At 38.4% G+C, this 22,645-nt stretch overlaps 1 protein-coding gene across 6 annotated transcripts in view; it reads right to left on the reverse strand.

The window, feature by feature from the left end:
• Atp2c1 (ATPase secretory pathway Ca2+ transporting 1) overlaps window positions 1–22,645 on the reverse strand; it is a 106,974-nt gene that overhangs the window by 4,715 nt on the left and 79,614 nt on the right. For all 6 annotated transcript variants that reach the window (XM_034483827.2, XM_034483832.2, XM_034483830.2 and 3 more), the window contains 13 exons: window positions 22,170–22,267; window positions 19,923–20,018; window positions 19,743–19,832; window positions 17,260–17,364; window positions 13,414–13,570; window positions 10,893–11,063; window positions 9,798–9,895; window positions 6,949–6,999; window positions 5,697–5,863; window positions 4,315–4,383; window positions 2,911–3,027; window positions 1,210–1,357; window positions 715–810 (listed from right to left, as the gene is read on the reverse strand). In XM_034483827.2, coding sequence (XP_034339718.1) covers window positions 715–810; window positions 1,210–1,357; window positions 2,911–3,027; window positions 4,315–4,383; window positions 5,697–5,863; window positions 6,949–6,999; window positions 9,798–9,895; window positions 10,893–11,063; window positions 13,414–13,570; window positions 17,260–17,364; window positions 19,743–19,832; window positions 19,923–20,018; window positions 22,170–22,267 — 1,463 coding nt within the window. The remainder of the gene's footprint in view (window positions 1–714; window positions 811–1,209; window positions 1,358–2,910; window positions 3,028–4,314; window positions 4,384–5,696; window positions 5,864–6,948; window positions 7,000–9,797; window positions 9,896–10,892; window positions 11,064–13,413; window positions 13,571–17,259; window positions 17,365–19,742; window positions 19,833–19,922; window positions 20,019–22,169; window positions 22,268–22,645) is intronic.

Here is a 22,645-nt window from a genome sequence, read left to right on the forward strand (position 1 = left end):
TCCATTCATATTTTGTGAAATCTCTTCTAACCATTCATTAAGGTATATGACCCAAAACTCTTACTCAACAAATACATGTAATTATGTGTGTATAAAAAAAGAAACACAAGTACTAGCTTCTAAAGTAGTCTAGTGATAACTGTACTTGGAAAGCTCTAATGTGAAAAATGCCAACAGTTAAGGACTCATAAAGGCCTTCAGAGGGTAAAAGACTTCTAGGTGCCAAAGAGAAATCGAAGTGCACAAAGTGCTTAGAAACTGCATTAAATGGCCATGCAAACAAACCTAGTTTTCAAGGACACTATGCTCTCACAAAGTACCCCTGGTTCTGATGCTAGCACATTATTTTCTAACAAGAAAATGCAAACATTGCTTAATGTACAGCATGGAAAGAAAAAAGAGACTAACCTTTGATACCATGACAGATGGGACAAGGAACACACTGTCCTTTCACAAGGCTTTGACTAATATGTTTATAGCCCCATGAAGTTTGTCCAATGTTAATCTAAATATATTCTACAGCTAATAATTGAAGATTGGACACCATATGAGATCAAATGTCCCATCTTTATTGTTGTCCCTGGCACATCTTTATAGAAAAATACATGGCACTGTAATCTGTGGCTACAAAAATCAAAGCTAAAATATCCATAATTACTGTCTGCTTCCTATTCTTCTAAAAGTGGTACATTAGGTAAGGCCATTTGAGCATACCTGAGATCTGGAACTCAGCGCATTAAACATGTCAAAAAACACAAAGCAAGTGAAAGTCATTGTTGTGTCTCGGGGTGTTATCACATTGTCTCGAAGCTGCCAAGAAGAAAGACAAAATGACTTGTTTGTTTCTTGGTGGCTGAATAAAATGGATAAACACTGGATGCTTTTAAAATGAAATAGCTTCTTTCTAAATGTAAAACCTATCTGAATTTTCAACAGACAACCTAGTGAACAAATATATTCTACATGAAAGTTAAAAAAAAAAAATCTCCTGAGAACACTGCTATGCAAGGACTTAGGTTTTCTAATTCTCCCCAAATTTCCATGCACATGATGCTTTACTAAATACTTAATGACCTTAGGTTATAGTCTCTTAACCTGTGCTTTTCACTCAGAGTTCTTCACTTGTCAATCATCTGTATAACACACCAAAATTACTAAGAACCTGACTACACAGAGTGTACTACACAGCAGTTTATCTAGTGACTATACCTCTCGCCAGAAGACAAACAAAGTCCCACAAACAATGATTATTGATGAAACAAGTATTTTAAGTATCAAGTTTTTTGTCAAAATGCTGTCCTTCCAGTTTCGAGGCGGTTTTCGAATGACATCTTTATCCACTGGCTCTACTCCAAGACTTGAAAACAAAAGAGAACAAAGAAAGTACTTAGAAATGTTCTTTACCCTTACTTTTAAAACCTAATTAACACCAATTATCTGGGAAATTAAATGGTTTTTTTGAAAACAAGATGTTAAATCATAAAGAAATCACTGCCTATGGTTACTTGAAAATTACCACTGCTAGACATGATGGCACGTGTCTCTAGTACCAACTAGCAGGAAGGAGGAAGGAGGGGGACAGAGAAGAGAGGAGAAGAAGGCAAGAAGTGAGGGCAAGGAAGATCACTGATCCGTAGCTCTCTAAATGCTTACACGTACACATTTGGCAAGATAAGACAAGCAAGCACTTGCTAGCCAACTTTCAAAAAAAAAATCCAATTTCATTTACATATAAATTGATTTTTAAAATCCATAACCTACCAAGAATGCAAAGATGTCTTTGATAAGGAAATTTACTGGGATGGCCATGACAGATATCATTTAATTACCATAGTACTAAAAAAATAAAAGAGACACTGATATCTTTGAATTCATATTTTACCAAGGCTCTTAAACAGAACTCAGACATGAAACTGAACTTGGAGATGGTGTCAGTGTGGCATTATGAACGCATCTCTTACATACTAAGAGACTGGAACTTTCGCTAGACCTCAGTCAGTGACTTACAACTGGTATCCTACTATGTACTCAGTATATATGACCTGTGTTTTAGAGAATAATAATAAAACCAATCAACCTTGCCTTGGATTTTCCCATGTAATCAACTTTTATAGCATAAGCTAACGTACAGCTATAACCTTAAGTTTCATACTTTTCCATGCCCCTGGCCCAGTGTATTACATATGTGTTTTCATGTATGTATTTATGGTTCATTATAATCGTTTGCTGGAAACAGCAAATAGACCGAAAGTGGCCTTATGAAATGGATGTCCTTAAGTGCTAAAAGTGGTGTTCGTATACTGTCTGGGTCAGCTGCATCAGTGACTTAATTCCAGGTAAAGCTCTAGTTCTAAAGTATCCCTCATTCCTTCCATGTGTGACACTTTCTGTGCCGTTCAATAAAAGAGCCTTTTATTGGAGACAGACACAAGAAACAGGCACACAGAGACATGAGACACATCACAGAAAACAGAAGACACAGGAAGAGTGAAGCAGACAATTTAAATGTTAGCTCGCTCTTGGTTAAATAACAATAATTGGGCAGAGGAAGGGAGGCACCTTTGATTTCTTCCCTTAGTGCAACACCAATTCATTAGTGGTGACTGAGTTTATTATTAATGTGTTCAAACTGACTGCAGGAAATTTCTCCATTACTTTCATTTCTTAGAATGCAGCTTGTGTCCTAAACACAAGACCTGCCATTATCCCCACTCTGTTCTTATCCAAAAGCTGGCACCTCACATAATGTAAAGGATCAGAGCTACGATGAATGAATAGACAACCAAAAAGAATAAATGATAGACACCCATGACAACGTCTAAGAAGCATGTTGCTGGAAATGCATGAGGAAGGTTTGATATGTCTTATTCACACCCGCCTTGTCTTTTCAATTCGTGAATAAACACTTACCTCTGAGCTGGGGGTCCATCCATTATAATATTGATCCACAAAATCTGCATTGCATTGAGAGGGTTAGGAAAGTTCATTAACGTAGCCAATGAGATTAAAGTTAATGCTGCTATGCTCCTGTTGGAAAAGAGTCATTTAAATTAGTGCACTCAATCTTACACATTTACTAGCCCTTAAGTCTCGTGTCACTGGGGCTGGGAACCAGCTCAGCTGGTGAAACACTTGCTGAGGAAGAAGCATGCAGACCTAAGTTTAAATCCTCGGAAACCAAGTGAAAAGTTAGGGCAGCGGTGCATGCCTGTCATCCCAGTGTTGGGGAGGTAGAGACAGGAAGGTCCTTGCGCTTACTGGGTAGCCAGTCGGGCTAATCAGTGAGCCCCAGGTTCAGTGAAGACATGTGATCAAGACTTAAGGTAAGAGGAGATGACTGAGAAAAACATCCAATGTTGACACCTGAGCTCAGCATGCAAGCACATACACGTGTACAGATATGTGCACATCAACAAACGCATTCAGTACATACATACACAAAAGAAAAAAATAATGTTCTACATATTTTAAAGTAATCCTATTAATTCAACTGACCTATACTTCAGTCATATGAATATTTTGTTAAGAAGATAACAATGGTTTTTTTGTCTTTTGAAAGTGAGTCTAACGCTGCAGCCCAGGGTCTCCCTAATGTAGACGGGGTTGGCTCAACAATCTACTCAGTCTCCCTAGTGTTGGGATCAAAAGTGAAAGTCACCCTGATTAGCAAGCTAAAAGTATTTTAACAACAAAAAAGTTGTTTTTAATGCTTAGGCAACAACAGCAAAAAAAAGTTAAGCCCTTCCAATTCTGACAGAGGCTCTCTCTAAGTAATACAGACCGGGCCTCTGGAAGTCTTCTACCTCAGCCTTCTAGAACACTGAGATTACTGACATTGCCATCAAGCCCAGACATAAGATTTTTAAACCTACAAAACAACACTTTCAAAAATATTTAACCATGTTTTGGCTATAGAAAATCTATCCTATTTTGAGGACAAGATAACCAAGAAACATTGCTGAGACTTGACAATCCACTTTTATTTTCAAGAGCAATTAAATAAATCCCAAAAGTTTATGCAGGTATCCCTCAGCAACCCTAAGAATTGTTTGCAGTATCCCTTCAAATGTCAAAGTCCTAGTCACTTATATAGAATGGCAAAGTAGCTATCTATTGTTTATACATTTCCTATTATATATTTTAAATCATCCCTACATGATTGGTAATATCTAGTATGACCTAAACAGTTAATATTAATAGCCTTTTACTTTTTAAAAAATTACTAATAAGCAAATTTCAAGAATACAGGACATAATTTTGCTTTTCAAATAATTTCTCTAGAAGACCCATGGGTAAAAGTTCTTGCAAACTTACGTGCTCAGCTGAAATCTAACAAAATTTTTTATGTTATTATAAATTCCTTTACCCTCTTCTATTGCAGACCTGAAATTTAAAAATAAAGAAATAAGAAAACATCACATAAAATATGCCTATACATTTTGAAACTAAGTTTCCAATCAAATAACAATTAGCATTTACAAAAAAAATTCTATTGTTAGGTAAGATTAAGATGTGAAATATTTTAATTTACCAGAGAATTGAGCTCTATTTAAACTATTTTCATTATATAATATTCAAATTCTCTTATAAAACAAAAAACCCTGATAAGGCTGAAGTGATGGCTCGGTAATCAGACGGCACACCGCTCCTACAGAAGACCTGAGTTCGAGTCCCAGCACCCATGTCAAGTGGCTGACAACCATCTCTAACTCCAGCTTGAGGGGACCTGCCAACTCTGCTCTCCACAGGCACCTGCACCAGAATGTACACTCACATGTGTAATTAAAAATCAATCGTTTAAAATATTCAACATAAAACATGTATTCTCTCCACACAAAATAATATTCCACATTTCTGATAGAAAAACAATGACACTCTATATCCTTCATAGCTCCTAGGTTAAATTAACACATGTCTAAAATTAAATGGCAATGAGTTATTTAAGGATTATGGAGTTTACTTGTTGTCCGACATAACTATTATATTAATATACTGTGAAGAATTCAAAAATGTGCTTTACAGAAATTTACTGAATAATTCTTGCATTCACTTGGCTGAGTCTAGGAAAAGGTACATTCATAAAATGACTACATCTTCTGGGATTTGTAGAGAACTTCAAGAATGAGAGAAAAAATACTTCTCTCCTTGCAAAAAGTTGGCAAGTGTTGCCTTCCACATGTGATTAATACAGCATGGCGGGACTCATGATTACAATTTATTACCACAAGGAGTGAAGCTCAGGTCAGTCATGGATTATGGGAAGTGAGAAAGAAGCATGGACTGCCCCACCAGCATTACACGTGGGTAGCAAAGGCATTCAGCACTAAGAGGCTGTGTCAGGAAATTAGGGCAACAAGAACACTTACTAAGATGACAAAATAACACGAGTGTGAACTCAACTTCTAATGCTGCATAATGTCTCCTGTAACCTCAATTTAACTACAATAAAGACTTTGGAGCAAGAATCACTGTTGCACCATCATTCTATGCCCAGAAAAATGTGACAACTGGCCGGCACTCCCTAAATATTTCACCATTTATTATGTCTGTTCCATTTACACAAATACTTTTCTCTTGAACTACATAAAATAAGACTGTCCCCCAAAAAAGTTTTAATCTGCCATATACTGCCAATTCTTTTCGAGCTGAACTGTCTGAAGGCAAGATGTATGAAGGAGAGAAAAACAATGTCTTACATTATGGTCTGGAAATCATCATCCACCAAGATCATATCTGCAGCCTCTTTGCAAACATCTGTGCCAGTTTGGCCCATTGCAACTCCAATGTCTGCAGCCTTCAGAGCAACTGCATCATTTACCCCATCTCCCGTCATGGCTACAACAGACCCGTTCTTCTGTAGAGACTAAAGAGAAGCAGAAAAAAGAGAAGTAAAGCATGGAGAATTATTCTGATTTTTTAAATCAGATAAAGAGGTTAACCAATCTTTCACAAAATTAAGATTAAAAATACATATAACCTTATTTTTCAGTCAAGTTCAATACATGAAAGTCTTTATAAAATAAAGCTTACAAAATATGGCTAGTAGTATTTCCATCCAAGAGAACTGCATACAGTGTGACAGTCAACTATACAATGGCTTATAACCAGGGGTACTTTGTTTTCCAGAGATCAATAACAATGTTTGGGGGTATTTTGACTGTCTTGAGTTGTAAGATGGCACTGGTATTTACTGGGTAGGATCTAAGGATGAAACTAAACATTCTAGTTTACCCAGGAGAGCCCTATCACCCCTAGCTACAAATAACCCACCCTAAAATGTCAACAACCTCTAAACTCAGAAGCTTTCAACTCTACAATAACTAACTACCATAATTAAACCTGCTTATCAACTGTAAGATACAATTTAAGTTGCTTTATACATCAATTAAATGGTACAGAACATCACCCCGTCAATGAGGCATTATGCAAGACAGAAGCTGAAACTGAAACCTTCCTAAAGCCTGTTGACATTTAAGTGGTATTGGTGTGTAACACACAGCTCACTTATTTGTGGAACGTTCCACATAATGAAAAGTTACCTAATGATACACTTCTAAAGCACAGCTTGTTAAGAAACTCACAGAAATAATAAGCCTTCTTCACACTGTTCACGCTCATACAACACCTGTCTTACATTTGTTCACACAGAGCCTAATTGTGACGATCCACACTGGGATGACTTAGATACGGATCTCTACCAGAATACACTTCTATACTCCTTAGAGAGGCTGGACTGGAAAGGCTCTATGGAAAGGCTCTATACAGTTTTGTTCCATGACTTCCTATGTCAACTAAACTGTTTCTCTGTCAAGCACTTCTAGAATTATAAGTTTTGTCTCACAATACTTTGAACTGTGATATTCTATCAATACTCTTTGTAATGAACAAAAGAAATGTTAAAACATTTTGTATAGTGAATTTAAGATAATTTGGTTTTCAGATACCCACCTTAATAATTTTCATCTTGTGTCTTGGGCTTGCTCTGTAAAATACTGCAACCTGATAAAACACAAATACATTAAAAATCTCCAGTGTTAACAAGTAACAGTATTTCTAAGGAATGATATTTTTAGCAACTTAATTTGGCTCAAAGAGTGAAATTAATCAGTGTCATGTATGTGCTAACATGTACCTCGTGCAGGAATTCAACCTTTACCAAAGAAAAGGGTGTGTTAACCATAGAAAAAACAATCTAAGTGTCATAACCTTAAGGCTACAAATAGAAAACAGCTTTATTCCTGGAGTATTTCAGAAATGAAAAAAGGGGAAATTTTTTCTTTATCTGTATTCTCACAAATGGTGTACAACAGGCTTTTCTCTTGTTCTGTCTCAGAGAAAAACATCTGCTTCCCAATGTCTGGGCAGCCATCTTACAGTGTCACGTAGCTGCTCCTTCTTGATTTGGAATAATCCACAAGCCTCTCTTCAACTGTAACCCAAAGCTGCGAAATGATCAAATTTCTCTACCAGAATTAATCTCTTTTTATGATCATCTATGCAGTCCTTCACTGTGCTTCAATGCCAGCCAGAACAGTGTGTCTGTGTCTGTAAGGTTTGCCTTGTTTTATCCAAAGTTGTCTAGCCAACACTACCAGCCCTTACAGCTCTCTAACATGGTACCAGCAGGGGAGTGAAGAAGGGGAGCTGATTGGCACGACCCTATTCTCCTTCATAGAATCACAGTTGTAAATGTCACATGAGTTTATACTTCTCACTCTTTGTAAGCATTCACATTCCAAATCTTCCATACTGTCATTTCCCAAATATCTGAATTTTGGCATCATGGTCAATCTTTCCAGGACCTAAAAGCCATATAGAGTTTCTTACACCTACACAACACACTCTTCTCTACAGTCCTGGAGGATTATTTCATGTTAGATTTCTCTCCTCACTCCTCCAGTCCAACACCTCTTCCAGTCTTGCTCTCAGCAGACAACTTTATTTCCTATTCCAAAGAAAACACCCCAATCCCTGCCCCGCCCATCTATGTCCAGAACCAACCCTAATATTTTACTATAGATGAACTGATAAACCCGACTCACCTGATTGAATTTACCACCTCAGAAATTCTTAAAGTTCTTCCCTCTCATTGATCAATTTTTTCTGACATTTAAGCAAAAGTGAGAACTCACATTCCATGCCCTCCCATCTTAGCTCTCCTCCCTTTTCCTTCATCTTCACTTTCCTTTATAAGTCATGCTATCTATGATAGCAAAAGGTCCCTGCACCTTCGCTGCTCTTGAGATGTATGCCAATAAATAAACAACTAAGTGAACTTCCGTGCTGTCATACACACTACTCCTGTGTCCTATTTTTCTTGTTGTTGTTGTTTTGTTTTTCAAGACAGGGTTTCTCTGTGTAGCCCTGGTCACTCTGTAGACCAGGCTGGCCTGGAACTCAGAAATCCGCCTGCCTCTGCCTCCCAAGTGCTGGGATTAAAGGCGTGCGCCACCACCGCCTGGCCTATTTTTAAAGTCTGAAACCAAGAGAACAATATTTTCTGAGAGAAAAAATTCAGTTGAACTCCAGCATTTATTACTGATTATGGGTCCAGGAATCATATGACAGATATTTGGAGACTATTCTTCAATTAAGAATAAAGTTCCACCTCTATTTAGATAGTGCACAGGTTCTTCCATCTTGTATTCTCTCACAGTAAAGTGAAGACCAAGATCAGAGAAGACCAAGAAGCTTTTAGCAATGTAGCAAGCTAAGCTCAGGTGGACCAACACATGCACCGTTAGCAAAGAATCCTTCATCACATCCTTTCACGGGCTTGCTTTAGAAGAAAGTCTGTTCTCCTGTGTCTGCTTCAGTGAAATGAGTCTGCCTTAGTGTTCACCTGTGCCCACATCAATGAAACACTCCTTCACACATTGGCCTCAGCAAAACACCATCCAACACAATGCACTTTCCAAAAAAGACTCAAGTTTCCACTTCACTCATGTATTAACACAAGGAAAACTGACTTTCACAAAGAAACTAGTATACACAGCTTCACTCACTATCAGCAAACACTGAAAAGACCCAACTGTCCTAGAACTGAAGTAATACAGTGCATCCTACAGTCCAACCCCACTCAGCAGTTTAAGGGCGTGAGGGAGTAGAGGACTTAGACACAGCAACACAGTGAAGTGATATCTCCAAAGCACTGCATATCAAAGGATCAAGAATCAAATTCAGAAGTCTCATGCTATAGGGTCTTATTCTTACAGAATTGAGTAAGATGAAACTACAGAAATAAAAAAATGAATCACTGCTGCCAAGCTCTAGACCTAGGAGAAAAGCTGAATACAAGATGTCATGAGAGAACTGAGGGATGAGAAGAGACTATTCTGTATCCTATTTGTGACAATGTAAGTAAGATACCTTGAGTCTGTCCAAACTCAGAGCTGCACTCTAGAACAGTATGTTTTACTGTCTGAAAACACCACCTCAATTTCTTAAAAGGTATGAACAAACTCAAGCAATAACAAAATAAAAACAGAACTAAAGTATAAGTAGTATCAACTAACTGTTCTTTCTCCATCTTCTAACTTACACATATAAGCCCTCAATTACCACCGTACTTTCCTCACAGGAAATGCAGTTCTTACTAAAGGTAATGACTTTACAATATTTTTCTAATGATTGCATCATAAATAAAAATATGCTTTATTTCCAAGAAATTTCAGTTCAGAATCTGGAGCAGCAAATTTGCTGAGCATGTCTCCTTTGAAAGTAACCAGTTTCTCGGAGACAAGGACAATACCTGGTGCTCAGGATGTGGCTCTCAGTGTTTACTCATGCAGACTTACCTTTGGCACTATCTGTGAAAGATGCTGGACCTCCATTGTATCTACTTCTTCTCCAGACACGGACTGTGAAGTTTTAGAATACAATCCAAGACGACTAGCTAAAGTAAAAGAAGACAAATATTTATATTTGTCTTCACTTGTAGAGTTAGTAAAGCTATGTTCGTTTACTATGATCTTGTTTACTTCTTTTTACATGGGAAAGTATATCTAGGAATCATGAGAGAAAACAACTGGTAAACAAAACTGGCTGAAATTCATAGCAGGGTCTCAAGTTTTCTGTTTGAGTTTTTGGTTTTTGTTTAAAGTTAAGAATACAGAATTGTCCCTAAGCTGGCAAACCGTAAAATTTCAAACTAGACTAATCCATCCTGTTCAGCAGCTCAATCCTGTCAATCAGAATGTGCTATAAGCCAAGGAACTGAAGCCAGAAAAACTGGGGGCACATTAGCTGCACACAATCATGTAGTTCCATTTAGATCAAAGTGCACACTGAGAAGTCACCCTCCCAACACCACATTTGTGACCCTTCTTAAGATAACAATGTGCAAAACCTTTAGCCCAAACCCATCACAAATTAATAAAATCAGAATTAACAAAGCTTGGCAAATGTGAAGTTTATACTTTACAGACTTCAGGAAATTGGCACTTATGCTTCTTTCCACCTTATGTTCCTGAAGGTAACTGTAACCAACTTTCAAAGCACAAGCAAATCCCTGGTGGGTAACAAGACGGATAGAGCAAGCAATCCTCTTATCTTAGTATTTATGTTCAAGTCTACTTCAAAGTTACACTTAAACTGAAAAGAAAAACCTCAATTCATCTTTCCTTTTACATCCCTGGGCTAGTGTTTACACCTGTCAGCAAGTGGATTATAAAGTTAAAAAGGTCAACTATCCTTCTGTGAATAAATACACAAATGGTTTCTTGAGTTAATCATGGGTTTTCAATATTCTTTTTTTTACTAAACTTTAATTTACAAACTATAACTTTGAGGAAAAATGAGTAAGTTGTTATTTTGTAATCCCAACTGCATATGAACATATCTCCTAGCTAATGTTTACAAAAAGGGGTAGTGTTTTCTGAAAGCAGTCATACCGATTGCAATTGCAGTCTCCTGAGAATCTCCAGTGATCATTTTGATGGAGACTCCTGAGGCAATGAGTGTTGTGACAGCTTCTTTCACACCAGTTCTAGGAGGGTCAATGATTCCCACCAGGCCAAGGAAGGTCAGCTGCCCCAGTTCCGGACCAGACGCCAAGGCAAGAACTTGGAAAACAATAAAATCAAAATTGCAAAATACTGGTTGTAAAAGTGTTAAACTTAGCTGATAATAAATCAGATAAGGCTATAATACCATTTGTAGTTGCAGCACATTATTTGACAATTCAACCTTATCACATACCAACACACTGTAGTTCAATGGCTCTGGATATAAAGTTGCTTTTAGGTTATTAAAAATTTAAAGTAAACCCAAAAAACCTGTTAAGTAGAGAAGCAAATGAGAAAGAATTAAGAACATTTTTTCATAGCAACCACATGCAGCTACAATCCAAAGAAACTACAACCTCTTTAGAAAATACAATTCATTATTATTGGGGAAAAATAGGCCTTTGTCAAACCTTAAAACTCAAATTTAAGCAAACAGACCCCTTTGAAGGTTGTTTCTAATACATCTTCATCAGAGAAGGCTGTATCAATTGTACACAGCATGTGTGTGTGTATATGTATATAAATATACATAATTTCATATATGCTAAACACTAGAAACAAAAGTTCATCTGTAAAGTGGTCTTAAGGTCATTAATACCAAAACAGTCTGTGTTTTCATTGCCTCCAAACATTAACAAGCATTTCCTCTCAAACCTCTAGCGAAGGAAGAGCTCATAACTATCCTATCATTATGTTTATAGTGTCCTGACATCATTGGACAACAAGATTGAACAGAAAGTCATGCACATTTCCCAAATATCATTCAGCTTACTCTCAGAATTTTGTAAGCTCTGGTCACTACCATTATAAATCGAAAGGATACACTTGCAGCACGGAGACTGTTATGAGAACAAACACTTACTAACAAGTATCCACAAAAGTACACTCAACTTCACTGTCTCAAAGGGAGCCTGCAAAATCCCAAGAGACCAAAGTAGTACTTATTTCTATTCAAGCAGAATTCATACATGGAGGATTGAACGACCAATACTGAAGGCAAACCACTTCTGTTTAAGTGTGCAGATATAACCCACAAAGGCGCTCACTCTGAAGGAGCTACCTGGCCATCACTGGTGCTGGGGGCGAGGCAGCTGGCAATACAAGGAGATGAGGAGAATCAATCTGCCTGTTAGCATGTCCTGAGTAAAGGAGACCATTTCTGTGTTCTCCCAATGGAGGGTGGCACGAGCCCAGAGACTGTGATTCTATATTTAGGCACTCTTCAACACTAAGAAAGAGCTACTGAAGATACTCTTTAGACCAGGAACAGACAAGCAATGTTTATAAGGAAGTCCTCTGACATAAAACAGTTACTATGGTTTGAATATGATATTTTCTATACCCTCATGTGTTTGAATACTTGATCCCCAGCTGGTAATGTTGTTTTGAGAGGTTGTGGAACCTTAACGATATGGGACCTACCTGGAGGAAGTGGGTCACTTCAGGCCAGAACTCAGAACTTTTCAGACAGAGCTTTAGAGCTCACCATCCTAGCCTGTCTACTGCCCTGAGATATAAGGCAGCAACCTCTCTCCTGTTGCTACCTTAAGTCACTCCTACCACCATACCTTCCCCACCATGATGGTTATTACCTTCATGAAGGTTAGTATATTCAACTATGCATCAAAATAAATTTTTTCTCACTATAGTTTCCTCTTGTCAGACAGGTGGTCATAATCGCAAAAAAAAAAAACCTAAAATATGTTGTAGTTTCAAAATTTAGGATCACGAGAATTTTTAAGAAACAAACTTTATAAGATAAAGCATAACCATATATCAATTAATATTTTAATGTATACACATTAATATTTAATTCCCCATTATAGTAATAATGAGAGGAAGATGAAAAAAAGACATGAGACAAAAATCAGAGTATTTTCTAAATTCTATGAAACCAATGTTTCCTCTAACAATTCTAGTCTACTTCACAGTGCTACAGCATAAACCACATACAAAAACCTCAACAATTCTTCAGCAAAATGACCCAACAGATAAAAGTACTTGCTCCATACCCTGACAACATGAGTTTCATTCCTGGAACTCATACAGCAGAAGTAAAAAAATGATTTTCATGTTTTACCTACCATGCCCCAACACACACATACACACAAAATAAACCCAAAAGCAACTTGTAGAAGATGAAGTTCTTTATAATCTCTGTCCTACACAGAGAACACTGACATCTATAGAGACCCAAGAGTTCAGAGTTTGCTGTATTCTTGACTTTCCATTATTTGAGAACCAGCTCCTCAACTATTATAAAACACACCACCTCAGAAATTGCAATGGTTCTGATGTCTGGGGTAGAGCTGGACACTTCAGAAGTGAAATAGGGATTCAACTACAATTAAAAGAAGGCCTTTGTTCCCAGAACAGAAAATAGGCTGAAACAGCCTTCCTTCCTTACCTCTGAGTCCCGCTGAGCCCATCCGTGCCTTCTCTTGTTGGTACAAATCTCTCTGCTGCTGGGTAAGTGGCAAAGTCTGCCCTTTGCTGTTGTATGTAGTACAATACTTAATCACCTGTTCATAAGCACCCTTCATAAAACAAATCTCGGGTCTGTCCTAAAAAGAAAAACATAACAAGTTTACATTCAAATTATGTGTGTGTGTGTGTGTGTGTGTGTGTGTATCCTATATGAATTCAAAAAATGATATCCAATCTCATAATCCTTAGCAAAGTTATTCAAGCGCAATGCTTTGAGTGGCACTTTAAACTTCAGAGATTATTAGCACATGTGGGAATTAGCTGTATGTTCTACAAAGCACAGCCGTCCCACTATACCTTACACTATAAGCAGTACTTTACTAAACCTCAAGTTGGGCACTGTAAGATTTAGAACATGGTTCTTCTTCACCAGGCAGCAGGGAAATGAAAGAGATCCAGTACCAGTCCAGGGGTAATGGTTCAGGCTTTTTATTAATGACTATGTACTTGTATCTAGGCCTACTTACCTATGATGCCCTTTGACCTCACAAGCACCTCATGATTGATACAAATAGCAGATCTCTTCCACTTACCATAGCAGAAGTAATATTCAACCTACCACATACAAGGTCCTAAGATGAATTCCCCAGCATGGAAAAACAAACACAAAATAATCCCTAGTAACTTCTAATGAAGACCTGCAGTCCCTACCCATCTGTACTCCTGAGGTTTTGATACATTTAAAGCAAGCACTTTGTGTCATTTCTAGATGGAAATCTAGGGGCCACTACAGTTTGTCTCTTGTACTCATCTGTGACAGTGTATGCCCACTCTCAGCCTCCCTCCAGCCTCCAAGATTATCAGCAACTACAGCAAGATGTCTGGCATCGACTTAGCGGGGGTTGTGGATGTTGCTATGGCCTATCCTCACTGACACATCAAGTCTTTACTTCTCTTTCTGTAAGTTTTATCATCTGTAAAGTTAATTATCTATTATTTCATTTTTACTTAGCTCCATTTACAGTTCTCATTCACTCTCCCAAACTCTACAATGTGAAATAAAAAACTTTCAGGTGGTAATATTCAGAGGAGAGAAAGAGCAGGCAAGCAGTACTTCTTTCTCCCCTTTTACTGGAAACCTGCTTAATTCAGTCTTCTTCTCTTGTCCCTTCTTTCTAAGTTGAGATGTTGGGGCCTTTTGCACTAATGAATCAGGAACTCCCGTTAACCCCGCCTCCAACCCCCAATCAACATCTTTCCTTTGCCTTGGCCAACGGCGTCCATACTCCCACACTAAGTTCTCCTGTGGAGGCTTCACGTCACTGTCTCCCAAGTGGCCACTGCTGTGCACAAAGCACCAAGGGGCCACAATTAGGCCTAAGCCTTCTCGTGTGACCGCCCTCCAGCCTTACTTCTCTACATGGTACTGCCCCCTACTTCAAACATCTCTGGAGGCTTTACAAATGCTTTTCTCCACGTAGCTCATTACTTTTCAACACTAAGGGAGCATCCTTCCTTGTGTCTATCCCCATACATTATCCCCCATTTGGCAGTTTCAAGGAGCTGGGGAGGCTATTTCACTATAAAACCTAAAATCTTTCTGTTCTACAAATATGTCTAACATTACTTAAAATTGTATTTCTTTCTTCTTTTTGTTTGTTGTGTTTGCTGTTTGTTTGTTTTGTTTTTTAAGAGACAAGTGTCTCTATTTGGCCCTTGGCTGTTCTGGAACTTGATATACACAGACCAAGCTGAGCTCGAACACACAGAAGTCCAAATGCGTCTCTACTTGAGTGCTGACATTAAAGGCGTGAGCAGCATGCTTGGCACATGTACTTGCTGTGCTCCCTATGCTGTTCCCACTGTTGCATGTGTCCTCAATCTTGAACCTTCATTTCTGATCTTCTTGTGTCCTCTGCTGGCTACTTCTCGCTTTCTCCGCTACTTCTAGCACAGTCCTTAGTTAGCAACTAGCAATCTCCTTAAGGCTTTTACTGGCACGTGTCATGGTCTTCAGGAACCCCCTTCAGCATTAGGCACTACCTTTGCTTCTCAGAGCCTATGTCTGCTGGTTCAGTCTGTGCCTTTACACTAAACACTTCCACCAGTCACCAGTAACTCTGACTAGCCATTTAGGCCCACAACTAAACAACCAGCAGCTCCCTGGGCACTGGTAACAGTGATCAGCTAGTGGACCTGCTGCAAGGGAGCACGGAAAGTCCAAGAGAAGGAAAGCTTTTGTCCTTGCTATTTAAAAGACCAGGGAGCTGTTCCTGAACACCCAAAATATCCTAAAGCCAGGCCAGGCACACACACTCAGGAGAGCAGTCAGCTTCCAGAGCTGAGCCTGCCAGCGCTCCACTCCTGTGCCCTGGTCAGACTCCTACACTCTTCGGAAATAAAGGAACACTGATGGGCTTAACTGAAGAGCCAGAGAGGCACTGGGGAGAAAGGGTTACTGCTAATCTCTCACTCAGACTCTCAACCTTCCCTCCCACTGTTGCCAGACTTAACACCTGCCTTTAAAATAACTTATGTGTTTTTATCTTTCATTCCAACGATTAAAAAAATATTCAAACTGTCACATTCAAAAAACTCCTCTAAAAAAGGGGGGGGGAGCTAATTGAGCCATTCCAGTTGTTTTTAAATTAGCAAGTCTGCCCAATCTATCAGGCTGTCCTCCCCTTCATGCCCACTGTGTCTTGTTTGTGTGCTTAAGTTCATCTATTGATTCCATTGCTTGCTTTCATCTTGCAGGAATTCTTCAGGTTGGGAAATTCAGAGAAGAATCCTACAGTTAATATGGTCTTATTTATGCTAAGAATAAGACATTCCTTCAGTGAAGAGCAGTCCAAAACCAAAAATCAACAACAACCTATAATGAACTCTCAGTGAGAAAAAAAATTGTACCAAGAGAACCTGATGTCAAAAGCTCTCTATACCTAAGACCATGCTATAACCCACTAAAGCTGTCAGGTCACAAGCAAAACTAAATACTTCAGTATATAAATTCAATAAAGAGTGCCAAAATACTTAAATCCACTGTGACTGTCATGCTCTAAACCAGTGGTTCTCAACCTTCCTAATGCTGTGACCCTCGTGTTGTGATGAACCCAACCAAAAAATAATTTTGCAGTTATAAATTGTAATGTAAATATCTGTTATACAAAATGTCTAATATGCAACCAACTGGTTGAGAAACACTGCTTTAAGGTAGTATGTTCTATTAGATACAGTAATTCATTAATCTAATGGTAGATTGTCACAGGAAATTTGATTACACTGTAAATGCCAAGATTGTGTTATTTACTAGAAAACCCTTTGTGGTGTGGCTCAACCCTAGCACACACCTTTCATCCAAGAGATAAATAAAGTCAACCCTAGGTCAGGAGGCGGAGCAAGATACCAGCAACAGGAAGTGAACATAATGAATGAAAGCGGGGAGGGGCTTTGAGTTGAAGGGTATTTAAGACAGTGTGGGAAAGGAGAAAGAGCTTTTCCTTCTGGAACATCAGTAGAATAAGGTCAGCTGAGCTACCAGGTTTTCACCCTAGCATCTGGCTCCTAAATCTTCACTGGTAAAATCGAATGCCTGGGTTTTTAGTTTTAAAACAACAGTAGATTAAAAAAAAATAAAATTTTCACCTAAGCTGACATTAGATTATTAGATGAATTCTTTATTATTTTGAGGTAGATATGAGATAGAGCTTCAACCCTATAGCCCAGGCTAGCCTGTAATGCACTGTGTAGCTGACTTCAAATTTGTAGCAACCCTGCTTCAGCCTCCACAATGCTAGAATTATATATATGTATTTTTGAAGAATACCTGCTGTGTTCGGTGTACACACTTAACAGCCATCCACTTTTGCTCAGAACTAAAAGGGTATTCAGCTTTTCTAATATAGTCTTGTTGCAGTCCATCAAGACCCATCTGTAAGACCAAAATAAAAATAAAATTAATTCTAACCAACACATGTTTATTTTTTCCTTTAACAAGGAACATTAACCACAACTTACAACACTGCTAACTTACAACACGTTAAAGAAACTGGATCCTTTTTCTAGTATTAGTGAAAGAACAACAATGTTGTATCTATAAAGATAGCATTTTCCCTAAAGAGCAACATTCAATTTGAACATAAAAGCTTGGCTATGCAGATAGAACACTAGACTATACGTTCAAACTTTCATACAGGCTATATCAATCTCTCTACCAACTCAAATTCTGGGAGAAAACAACATACAAATAAATCAAAGTGCCTGAACAACACTGAAGATGAACTTTTCTAATCCAGAAATCTCCTATTTAACCCATCACTTATTAGCAACTGGGGTGTTTCTTGTCTGTTGCTATTGTCTTCATCCTAAGCATTTAGTCCAGTTATGTGACACTTTCTATCAGACGGAAACATTCCATCCTTCAGGAAAGGTAAACAAATCAAAATAACTTCAGCAGGTCCCTAAAACTGACCAGATTCACTAAGCCCCTCCTCTCAGACTAAGCAATAAAGATTGTTCAGAGCCACTCTCAGACAAGTCAAGCTACAAAAATGACTGAGCCCAGGCAGTTGTCTAGAAGAAGCAGAAACCAACTGAGCTGCCCAGAAGAGGTTTAGATCAGTCACTTGGAACGGTCACTCTCTAGCCCATTTAACTGCCTCCAGGCTGCACAAGGTGCTCCAGGTTTCCCAGCTTTTGTTCTCTGCCATGTATGCTGGAGTGGGTCTTGGTAATGCAGCTGTGTCTAGGTCACTTCTGCTCCTGTAGGTAACTCCTCTCCCATATTTCTATAAGTGACCCCAATAAAACTCAGTGGTTCGCCAAGCTGAACTGTGGTAGTATCTGTAGTTTGGTCTGTCATGGGTTCCTTGTCTCAGATGAGCAGACTGTGTCTGCGTGCATGTGTGCCTGTCTGTCCATCTCTGCATATGTGTATGAGCAGGCTTACACAAGCATTTGTTGTGTCTCCCTAGGTCCTAGGAAATTGTTACATAACACCCACCACATTACACATCATAACTACTAATGTCATATAGTTGTTCTCACTCCAATCCTTTGATCCCTTTGCCTCTTATTCCAAATATTCAAATGTATTTTAGAACTATTAAAAAGTCCATATCATTAGTGTCTGTTTTCTTCAGAAATATGTTCAGAGTTCTCTTGGCTTTTATATATACATCAAATATAGTTTATTTAGCAATTCCATCTTTACCCAAACACCTTTCATTCCGTCCATACTAGCCAGATGATTATCAGACTTGACCCACTCAGTCCACACCTATTCACTCCCTCCTGCTTCAGTCTAGCTCCTCCCATGCTCACTGAGCCCTTTCTGTCCTTTCAAGTCAAGCTCCAGCTCCAGGAACTTGGTCTGCCTTTCCTTGGTTCCAAGGATAGCATTATTAATATCTCTAGGAAGAAGCCAGCAGCTTGTTAAACACAAACACAGGAAATATCTGATACCTGATTTGGGTTTTTATTATTCTTATAAAAGCTCTACATGTTTGTTAGTTATAAGGCCAGATGATAGAGAAGTGTAGCTTTCTATGGAGAAAACATATATAGTCTACAACTAGTGGGCAGTGGTTTATCTCAGAGTTAGTGCTTGTCTGGCATAGGGAAGGCCCTGGGTTCAATCTCTATTATATACATGAAAAGGAACAAGTGAGTGGCTAAATAAACCCACTGCTCATCTTCTTCTGAACTCAATGCTCCAGTAACCTGCAACTGCACGCTGGCTCTCACTTCCAGTAATCGTATACAGAAGAATCCTGAATCATTCTCAGTGCTTTATCAAACTATTTTTAAAAGTTGGAGATTTCTATTATGTAAATAACAGGTTTCTCACTGAAGTAAATGTAATTTAGGATGTAGGTTCAATCTCAACAGACTGCAAGAACAGTACTTCCTCTCTCCCAAACACAGATTTAATAACACTGACTTTGAGAAATGGATAAAAGGAAGGAAAAGATTGGAAGGGAAAAGGCTCATTTCCTGTAAGTGCACTAAGATTTGTACATAAAGTTACTAGAGAATCTTATCTTTTACTAATGAAAAGATACAGAAGTATTTCAGAATGTTATCTTTTACTTATTTACAATTATTTAACAGCAACATACTTTTCAGTGAAGAGTAAGTTTCACTAAAACTATTCTCTTCTGTATATTTAACTGATCCCCAATGCCAGTTAAAAATAATGGAAAAACGAGCCTTACTAAACACCTAACAACACAATAGTGATGAATCTGAAAGGCCTTAGATTCTGCTGGTAGAATAATATACCACATGCCACAGACACTAAACACATACCTTCATCGCAAGAGCAATTAAGGCTCCTTCTGTTGGCTTTCCCATCAGAGTATTGTTCCTAATGACAGCATCATTGCACACACAGCCTGCCTAAAAGAAATGCATATGAACTATAAGAACACATCACTCTGGCTTAAATCATTAGGAAGCAAGGTAACTTTTTAGACAATATTATTTTACCTCAACAATTCTGCTAACAGCTGGGTTATAGAATCCATGAACAACATCACCATCAACAATCACTTCACCAAACTGATTATAGCCAACTCCAGTGACCTGAGGAACATGAAGTGGGAATAGTAACAAACAGAACCGTAATGAGACTTGACGGTAGTCAAATAGCGCCCTAAGCTATATTCATGCCATTTTCCAGCCATGCTGTTGGTAATACAAATGCTTAATAAAACATGTCTAAAACAGGTCATCTTTATTAGAGGACCAGAAATTTTATTTAGGATACTAATTAACCTAAAATGGTATTTTTGTCTGTTTAAAAATACATTATAAAAAGACAAGAAAATCATGAAAAATCTCTCTATATAAGTGAGCTTAACTTCATAAAACAGTATACTATAGCTTGAAAAACGCTCTGAAGCCCACTACTACCATGTCTAACCTCTCACACAGACCCAAGTACATGCAATAGCTGGAACTTGGTTCCCAGGCAAACCATCTTAAGGACAGGGAAAGGCTCAGCCTGGAACTGACAGACTGCTGAAACAGCACAGTACAGCACCATCCTAAAAAAAAAACCATACATGAAACAAGCCAAAAATCCCAAGTGGCTAAAATGTAGCTAAACAACTATAACAATTAAGATAATAAAGTTTAGGAGAAGAAAAATAATGAGAAGTTATTGATGTTTAACATGAAGTAATGGGACTCTGAAGAGAAACTTATATCCTGTCTGCCATACACACAAGCATAGGTAGCTCCAATTACCCTTCTGAAAGAAGATCACATAATGGCATTAGGTATCCTTGATCAAACCTAATAACCTAGATTCAATAATCTCACTTCAAGGACTTTGTAAAACAGACCTAAACAAACCCCAGTATAAACTTCTGTCAATTTTTTAATGTTTGTTTTATTTAATGAATTATCTACAAATTTTTAAATTCAGTGCCCCTCATAACTAGTATTAAGAATATTCTAATCAGAGAGTCTGCAAAGATTGAGAGGACCTAGAAGTAGTCTTCCTTCCCCTTCTGAAAACAAGCACACCACAGAGACTGACATCTGTCAGCTGTTTACTCTGGCATGGGTAACCCTGGGATGCTCAACACAGCTCCTGCTCTTAACAACTCTTCTAATAGGAAAGAGGGAGGAAATGTTTAGCTGGGACAAAGACTGGAAAGAAAATAAATGTATAAACATGTATCATAGGGCCAGTTCTCAGTAAGGCTTTCCTGAAGAAGTAGGGAAGCAACACAGGTCACAGGGGAAATTCTGTCAGAGAGAACTATGAAGCTAGCCATGTACCATAAACAAGGGGGAATAGCAAAGGCTGGAGAAGGAAGTTCAAGGCTGCACAGAGCCTTAAGAGCCACATTTCATTATTCTCAGTACAATGGAGAACAACTGAATTGTCTTAACTTAGGGGTGACTGCTCTCGCTGCATTTCTATGAAAGGTTCTCAGAGTACAGAGAGTGTGGGAACCTGTGGGGTATGGAAGTATGCCTGGTGGAGAAAGAACTGGGATGGAGAGGGAGGTACCACAGGCACCTGCGACTCCTTCCAGAGTCCACAGTGGATCTGAAGTGGCTCTCAGCATACAGCTAAGACAGCACAATGGATCCAAGGCCAGGGTGATGGCTGCTTCCTCTATCTTCACAGGAATTTCCATCAGGGTTCAGCCCCTCCTCTACAGGCTCCTGAACAGGCCAGTCAGATTCTGCTAAACAACACCTGTTTGCCCAATTTGCCCTTGAATACATAAGCATACCCTAATTGGCTAAGAAGCTAAATATAAGTTTGTGTAGTAAACAATAGAATTAGATCTGCACTCCCAGAATTAGATTCTGGTCTCCCAGGCATCATTCATGGACTCTATCTCCACTTTCCCCCACTTCCCTGTCCATGTTCCCACAGGAAACAAAGTAAATACAGAAAGACTAGGAAAAAGATGCATCAGAAGGCCAGGTGACAACCATGTTACATGGAGCAGAGACGCTGGCTATAAGATACCCAGGTAGGTAGTTTAGTAGGTCAAAACCTGCAGGACTTGGTGATGAGTGGATGAAGGGCTGGTTTAAAAACTACCAAGGGATCCAAGCTTCTAAATTACACACACAATGTGAAATTAGTCATAAAAACACATGGAAAGAAAAAAAGATTTTGAAGGCAAACACTGGACTTGTTAACATTTTAAAACACTCAGTTTCTGAACAAGGGAAGACAATCTTAAAAAGATGCAAGCTCCACACCTCAGCATGCAGGCCGTCTGAAGTGAGTATGTGAGTAACAGTCATCTCGTTCTTCGTCAGGGTTCCAGTTTTATCTGAACAAATCACATTACAGCAACCTAAAAACAAATCAATGGGCATCACCACAAGACTCAGAGGAAACAGTTTACTTAGAAAATAAAACACCTGGAAACAGTGTTTCAGCTCTCTGAACTTTCACGTCATTGGTAATTATAATTTCTTACATTATGTTTGCTTCTTCATAAAGTAAAGTTTCTGAAGTCAGAAACCAAACGTAGATAGTTACTTTTTCTTAGTTCCTACAAATCTACCTGACTTTGGCCAATAACTTTCAGAATACATTTTCTAGGAAGTTTGGAAGATCCTGACATGTAAACCCCCATGTCTTCAGTCAGGGATTTTCAAGGTATTATAAACAAGAAATTGAATTTAAAGCACTTTTTAAAGGATTTATTTATTATGTAAGTACATTGTTA

This window comes from Arvicanthis niloticus, chromosome 21, assembly GCF_011762505.2.
Source record: "Arvicanthis niloticus isolate mArvNil1 chromosome 21, mArvNil1.pat.X, whole genome shotgun sequence".
NCBI classification, from domain to species: Eukaryota; Metazoa; Chordata; class Mammalia; order Rodentia; family Muridae; genus Arvicanthis; species Arvicanthis niloticus.